Here is a 7,072-nt window from a genome sequence, read left to right as displayed (position 1 = left end):
ACTTAGTCCAGGAAAAGGTACCTAGAGTGAGCACAGCTTACTGGCAAACCAAAAGATGACTATTCTGTAAACTTCATTACACCTGAATTCAACAGAATGGGGAATGATGTAAAACAAACTGCTAACTTTCTTGCCATCATTATTGAAATTAGGGGTTTTTACTAGCATAAGCAGTTTTAGAAGTTCTTCAGAGAGTAACCAAGGATATCGAAATCTGAATTTTGAAAATTAGCTTCATTACAGTATAGCATTTTTTGCTTTATGATTTGTTTAGAAACTAAACAAACAAAACCATTTTCTTTGGTTTATGCTTAACTACACCAGACTAGTGAATTTTTCTTTTTAGTCAAGTTTCTATCCCCAATTTAAATTAATGCAAATCTTTTCATTGTAGTGTCTCTCCAATTCTAAATTGGCTCTGTTAAAAATAAGTTTGCTCATACCATGATTTCCTGCTAAACAGTTGTGTACATACTGGCATGAAGGGTAAGTTTTGTACAATAATTACATTAAGTGATATTTCCAATGGCAGAACTACAAAAGACATTAAATGAATGTTAGTTCAAATGACATTTGAGTTCATGATGATCTTTAAAAAAAAACAAAACCACAATGTCTAAGCATAGTAAAATACAGTGTAAAACCCCCTAAAAATTAGACAGTAAACATGGGAATCCTGCACTCACAGTAGGAATGTTCTGCACAGCATTAACATGAAAGCCTGTTCAATCTGAAACAATGCAGACAGCTAGATTTACCTGGATGTAAATGCTACTTCAAGGTGTTTAAAAAAAACACAAAAATGAGACAATGATGTCAGCAAAAAGGCCTCTAAAACAGGCCACCAGTCTAACTTGACTTTCCAAGTAAGAACATCAGCTTCACAAAACTGTGAACTAATGCAGTTTTATATAAAGTACCCTTTGACACACAAGCTGTCAATTAAGCTATCACAGTCTTTTGTGACCTCCTCCCTTTCAAACAGTGAGGGAGGACAGTCAATAGTAGCTCAAGTTTTCATTCAGTAAGTACCTTGTCTGTTTGCAAAGGAACATTATAACACCATAAAATTAAATCTTTATGGTAAGTAGAAAACTGATAAACTAGTGTTTTATTTTCTGGTTTTCATACACAAGTCCCAGACTTCATTTTCTTTGTGTCTTTGCAATAGTATTTTAGCCAGTGTTGCAGAAAAAGGTCACCCTGGACTACCTCACGTTGTTACTCAGCTGGGCGAGGTATTCGCGCAGTTCCTTGGCGGCCTGGAATCGGCCGTATCGCTTCTTTGGGTTGGCACACTCATCCAGCAGGGCCTCCAGCCGACCCTCTTTGGCAATTTCAGCTGGGGGGTCATGCAGGAGCCCTCCCGAAGTGCCACGCCACGTGGCGTGTCTTGATAAAAGGTTCTGACAAATGGCATAATAATTGTGGTCCACAGTGACACGAGCACAAAGAATCTCTTTCGAGAAGGACAGACAAGCTTCTTTATCACAGTCATCAAACTTGCTCTCATACCATACGTCCCAGTTTTCGGGTTTATCTGTGAAATATAAGTTAAAAAAAAGTGAGAGAGGAGAGGAAAGAGCATAGGTGTGTTTGAATACAATCAGAAGCTCAATACACAGCAAACTGGTAATATTTAAACTACAAACCAACTTTGCTCTTAGATACTCTAGTCTAAAACTGCATCTGATAGAGTGGTACACCCTTCTGCTGAACTGGTCCTGGCAATACAAAAAATAAGGGAAAGAAAGGGTAAAATAGAGTCAAGAGAGGGAAGCAAAAAAAGCAGCACAGTAAACACTTGAAATCTACATTCACACATACCCAGAGGAAAAAATGTCACATGAGCAAGTACAGAAGTTGAGAGAAAACCAAACAAGCAACACAGATTTGGTTTCTCCAGTTGCCCTGGAAACTAATGCTGCCAAGTGGTCTACCAAAGACTAAAAAAAAACATTGCAAAGTGCTTGCCATAAACTTCTGAAACATTATCTTCTATCTTACTTTTAGACATGGCAGTAACCAAGAAGTACATATTAAAAAGCAGATGGATTCCTTGTAGAATTACTTGTCATTTGAAGAAAAAATTCAACAAAGCAAAAAGCATTTGCATGCACGTATAAACCCTGCTTTAACATACACTAAAAAGTTAGCAGATTTGAAGGAGTCCTTGTCACAAAATATACATTAAAAAGTTAGCAAATTTGAAGGAGTCCTTGTCACAAAGCTTTCTTTACCTTAAAACCTGATACACATAAAATATATTATCCAGTAATAATGTGTAAAAGGGTACTAAGTGTGAGATCTCCTGAGTTCTTACTACTTTTTGTTCAAAACCCTAGTTCTGAAGTTTCTAGAGCACTGTCAGGTTTGAGAAGAGGTCAATATCATGGAGTTTCATAGTTGTGCAGATGTTTCTTGGCAGTGTGAGGTAGAAAGAAAAATTCACCCATGCCTGGTAGTCTCTGAGCTGACTATTGTTTTCTTGTTCAGGGCACACTGAGCACCAGCCCAGGGCAAAAAAAAAAGCATACTGAAGGATGAGTGCTAGAACTATAAAAGCATGCTGAAAAATTTTTAGAATAGCAGCAAAGTGGGAAAAAAGCCAGTAAAGGAAAATGGGGAAAAAGGACTTAGTGAACTCAAATATGATATCCCACACAGAGTGCAATTAGGTATTACTGTACAGTGCAACTGGACAGAGTGTACATATTCCAATATCTAAACAGGCATATTAATCACTCAGAGATTGTTTAATGAAATTTTCCAAAAGATTAATGAAATCAGCATTAAATGTCAAGTTTATACAAAGACTGAGAACTTTGTTGTGTCCTCATTTGTTTTATGTGTTCCTGTTTGTTAGATCACAAATCACGCAGCAAAATCCTAGTTAGAGCCAAATTAGTCTGAGACTACAGACAACAGATGTAAGTGTGACACTTCCAGCATTTAGCTACTGCAAGAAGCTACTTGCTCCTATTCCATGTAAACATCAACTTTTTCAGAGTTCATCTGGTCATCTTTGTGACTGAGCAATTCAGACATGCTCCAAGCATCAAAGTCTTTAGTAATACTATTTTAAAGGGGTGGGAAAATGAAAAAAAAATTAAAATAAGACTTCTAAAGTAAATGTACTGGATATCCAATACATTACAAGGTTTTCTTGGTAGGTTCAGATAGTTTTAATCTAAGGTAATTTAATCTAAATTAATTCTGCAACACAACGAATGAAGTCTCATGCAAAGCTTAAAAAAATCTCCATTCACCCAGAGCAGACTGGAATCACTTGGCCTGCTGCCATGAACTACTGCAGAATCCAGGGGGTTATGTTCAGTGTCTCCAGCCCTTAGGTCTGTAACGTTTTCCTTCTAAGCTCAAAAGGAATATAAACCTACATAATGACACTTGGTCAAACATCTCTCCTGCTGCCACTGCTTTGAGCTTTTACAGTTGACAGAAAGATGAATGAATTTTCTCTATTCCCATTTGGAAACAGCACTAAAATTACCCATTCCTTCAGTTCCATTACTGCAGGGCACCAACTGGAAGCACCAAACCAGAGGCAGGTTATGGAACTAAGGCACTAACACTGTCTTGTCATTCACAGAAAATAGAATGCCAGTACTTCCATCCTTACACAGCTGCCTGGAAAAGACAAAAGGAACCTCTCTCCTTTAGCTAAGGTAGAGGAGACAGACACACAGCTTATCTGTCAATCTGTCCATCCATCTGTTCAAACTCATCCAACACTCTCTCTTCCCACCCTCACCTCTTCATTTAAGCAGGTTTACAGAGCTTAAGTATATATGTAAATCATGTCCAGGTATGCTCAACAGTTCATAAAATTGACAAATTGGACAAGTTAATTAGCAGTCTAAGTGCAGAAGAAAGCTAATTAGTTTGTTATTTAGTACTCTAGCTGCAAAGTAAACAAAATACACATTCAGCAACTATACACACTTTAAATATTGTGCTTGCAGGGAAAGAAACAAGACACATGGGGTGAGGAGAGAGAAAGAAGACACTTACTCTGTCTGATTAACCTTTTGTCTGCTACCAGAACGTTTTCTGCATCTACAATGATAACTTTCCCATCTCTTGGTCCAACTGCGAAGTTGTCAAAGCTGACGTCAAGGAGGTAGAGTGCAAATTCAAAGTCATTATTTGTCAGCTGCTCAGCTATTTCCATTAATTGCCAGGCCAGATCCACTCGTTTCTCCCATGGTGCATTAAAGTAACTCCACAGCTCTTCTCCAACGTAATTGACAGCCACCATTCTTCCACATGCTCCCAAGTACTTTGCAAATGGCCAACCCTCATCTGATGGGAAACTCTGCATATAAAAAACATTTTAAAATGTTCATTAATTTAGAACAGCCTAGATCTTTAAAGGCTTTTCAGTAAAATTTAGAAGAGAAACCTGTAGATACTCATCAACACTGTATTTCCATATGTTTCTAAGTTTCGAAGGGAAAAAAAACCCCAACACAAATGTTTATATGAGCAAGAGGCCTTGCTGAAGTACTAAAGGGACAGAACTGAAGGACCTGAAATAATATACAACCCAGACTTGCATATGCTGTACATACACACACATATATATATTCCTATACACAATTCCCCAAAATTATCTTTTCCTATTGGTGTCTTATACACATCTGTTGTAGCAATGTAAGTATACTTCCCATCAAGATGGTTTTAATTTAAAATACAAGATGCAAAATCAATTCTCTCTATAACCTAAAGGAAAAACCTTTACAAAGTGGCACCTCCTGCCCTCCAATACTGTCCCTTCCATTTTCCCAGTTGTCTGAATTCCTTTGAGGATCTTCTCACTTGGTATCTCTCACAGAAAGGATTACAGAGCAGATTAAGGTATAAAAGCAAGCTGAGGATTTCTTATGTCTCCAGTACACCTTAACAGTATACCTCCTGATTAATTGATACATACATACTCTGTGTGTTTATTACACACAGCCACATAACACTTTTATCAAAAGTAAAATCTGCTTCCAACAGTAGCTTTCTTGGAAGTTAACATAAAAGAGACTGAAAAAAGTAATAATGCATTACAAGCAATTGCAAAACAACCCACAGCACACCTGCATATTTTTCCTATTTCAGGTGTGCTGAATGTGCCCCGAGACTTCAATATGAACAGACAAGCATTCAAAAGGCATCCTCCAAACCATGCATCAGGAAGAAATCACAGAAATACTAATCTAAGAAGTGCCAAATTCATAGATGTTAGCACTCTAGGAATATGATGTAGACCAATTTTAACCATAGGGAGATACCACTTTGTGCACATGCTCTTTCTTTGTGCCCCACCTTGCTATCCTGTCACCAGAAGCAACTCATCATCAGTTCTACAACAGTGATGTAGCAAAGGTTTTACAACACTTGGGTTGAATAGCCTGGTGGGTTTCAGGATGAATGGAAGCTTTACACAGTGCAATCCACAGTGGCAGAAAACATTTATGGTAAATTGGAAAAAAGACACCAGAAGGAAACAGATATACACATGGAGAGCAGATTTGAACCACAAGACATGTCAGGGAAGAGCTGCCTAACTTAACAAACCTTGTCTATACACATGAAGAAATTAAATTCATAGTTACTATATATATTTGACATAGTTTGCCATATTTATGGCAAAAGCCATTAAGCTGTTCTCTAAGGTGGCCAAGTGTAGAAGACAATTTCTGGGCAAGTAACCATGTTTACCATTGCAAAGAACCACATTTCTTGATTGGTCAAAGGGACACCAGAGCCATATCCATAACAGAACAGGTTCATAGTTTTTGGGGTGCCTATGTGTCTGAATTCCAACTCTATTGATCACCTGATTTACCCATATAAGAGAATCAGGTCATGATAAATCCTGAAGATAATACAGAACTAATTTGATGTGTTTGGGGCCAGTGTGGTATTTTCAAGCTATGACACCATATAACTGAGCAGAACTAAATCTCTCGCTGACTGGATCTACTATGCAATAAGGACAACATTATCCAGTCTCCAAGCTTGTTTCCTGCAGGCTTCAGGGCAATTTTTGAAAGTGGTAAGTACAGCCAAATATCCACTAGCTCAAGACAAGTCAAGTGATACATCCCACAGTTAAGAGGAGCTTTTTTTTTTTTGACTTGCTTTGTGTTTAGTGAAATAACCTTCCAACAATGAAGTGTGTCCTGATTCAGTGTTCCTTACTTATTCTAAACACACCAATACAATGAAAACTCATGGCTGTGGCATCAATAAATGTCACCAAAATGACATTTCATGTGCATTTAGCATTACTGCATTCTGTCCTGGATCAAAACAAACCGAGAAGCAAATGGCTGTTGCCTATCAAATGAAATTATTTTTTTTTTTTACAAAGGAATGTGCCATTTCACTCAAAGCAGCAAGCTGGAGTTGGTGCAAAGGGATAACCTCCAGAGAACTCTGGGCAAGCAAAATTTTTTCATTCTAGCAAGTGGGATCAAGGGACATATGGGGAAACTCAAAATACTGCCTGCCAGTATACATCAGTTTAGTATCAGCAAAGTCCAAATACATGTACCTACTAGTCCTGTACCCATGCAAGCCTACCTTACCCATAAACTCCTATCTCAAATTGAAGAAAATTTACCTGATTACATTTTCTGCTTTCACCAACTGTGCATAACATTCTTGTACTGCTGCATTTTATCAGCATTCAATTCAATGACACCTAAACATTATCACTTTGGACCACTCCACTCCTTTTCTTTTCCACCCCTCACCTTTCCTACATTCCAGCACTGCTCTGCTTATGCCTTTGCCTCCCTTTCCAAACACAAACTCAACCCCAACAGTGGAACCTGGCAAAGGCTGTGCTTGCATTGGAAGCAAACGTGTCCACCTCTCTCAACCCATCAAGAACACTCATTTCAATTCCCTCCTTTGCATCATCAGGAAACCAAGGCAGCAGGTACTTGCTGGGCTGGTGTTCCACTGATCCATATCATCACATCATGCTAGGACTGTACTGGTAAAAGAAAAGGAAAAAAACCTGAACAGCCAGGTGCAAGCTGTGCTTGCATTG

At 38.2% G+C, this 7,072-nt stretch overlaps 1 protein-coding gene across 1 annotated transcript; it reads right to left on the bottom strand.

Annotated features, from left to right (window-relative positions):
- Positions 1-1,194: 1,194 nt before the first annotated feature.
- Positions 1,195-6,870, bottom strand: LOC103803600 (chromosome unknown open reading frame, human C3orf58). The gene is made up of 3 exons (XM_009076172.1): positions 6,835-6,870; positions 4,033-4,336; positions 1,195-1,540 (listed from the first exon to the last, which is right to left on the bottom strand). The coding sequence occupies exons 1-3, from the start codon at positions 6,868-6,870 to the stop codon at positions 1,209-1,211; spliced, it is 672 nt and encodes a 223-aa protein (XP_009074420.1). The 3' UTR covers positions 1,195-1,208.
- Between the last annotated feature and the right edge of the window lie 202 nt (positions 6,871-7,072).

Source organism: Acanthisitta chloris, unplaced genomic scaffold, assembly GCF_000695815.1.
Source record: "Acanthisitta chloris isolate BGI_N310 unplaced genomic scaffold, ASM69581v1 scaffold7900, whole genome shotgun sequence".
Lineage (NCBI taxonomy): Eukaryota > Metazoa > Chordata > Aves > Passeriformes > Acanthisittidae > Acanthisitta > Acanthisitta chloris.
This window is presented reverse-complemented; position numbering and strand designations above follow the sequence as displayed.

Excerpts from the sequence above, each read along its gene's own strand:
- LOC103803600 (XM_009076172.1), bottom strand. The coding sequence starts at position 6,870 with ATGCAAGCACAGCCTTTGCCAGGTTCCACTGTTGGG. Across the intron at positions 4,337-6,834 it reads TGCCAGGTTCCACTGTTGGG|AGTTTCCCATCAGATGAGGG; the intron begins GTTGAGTTTGTG and ends TTTTATATGCAG. Across the intron at positions 1,541-4,032 it reads CAAAAGGTTAATCAGACAGA|ATAAACCCGAAAACTGGGAC; the intron begins GTAAGTGTCTTC and ends TATATTTCACAG.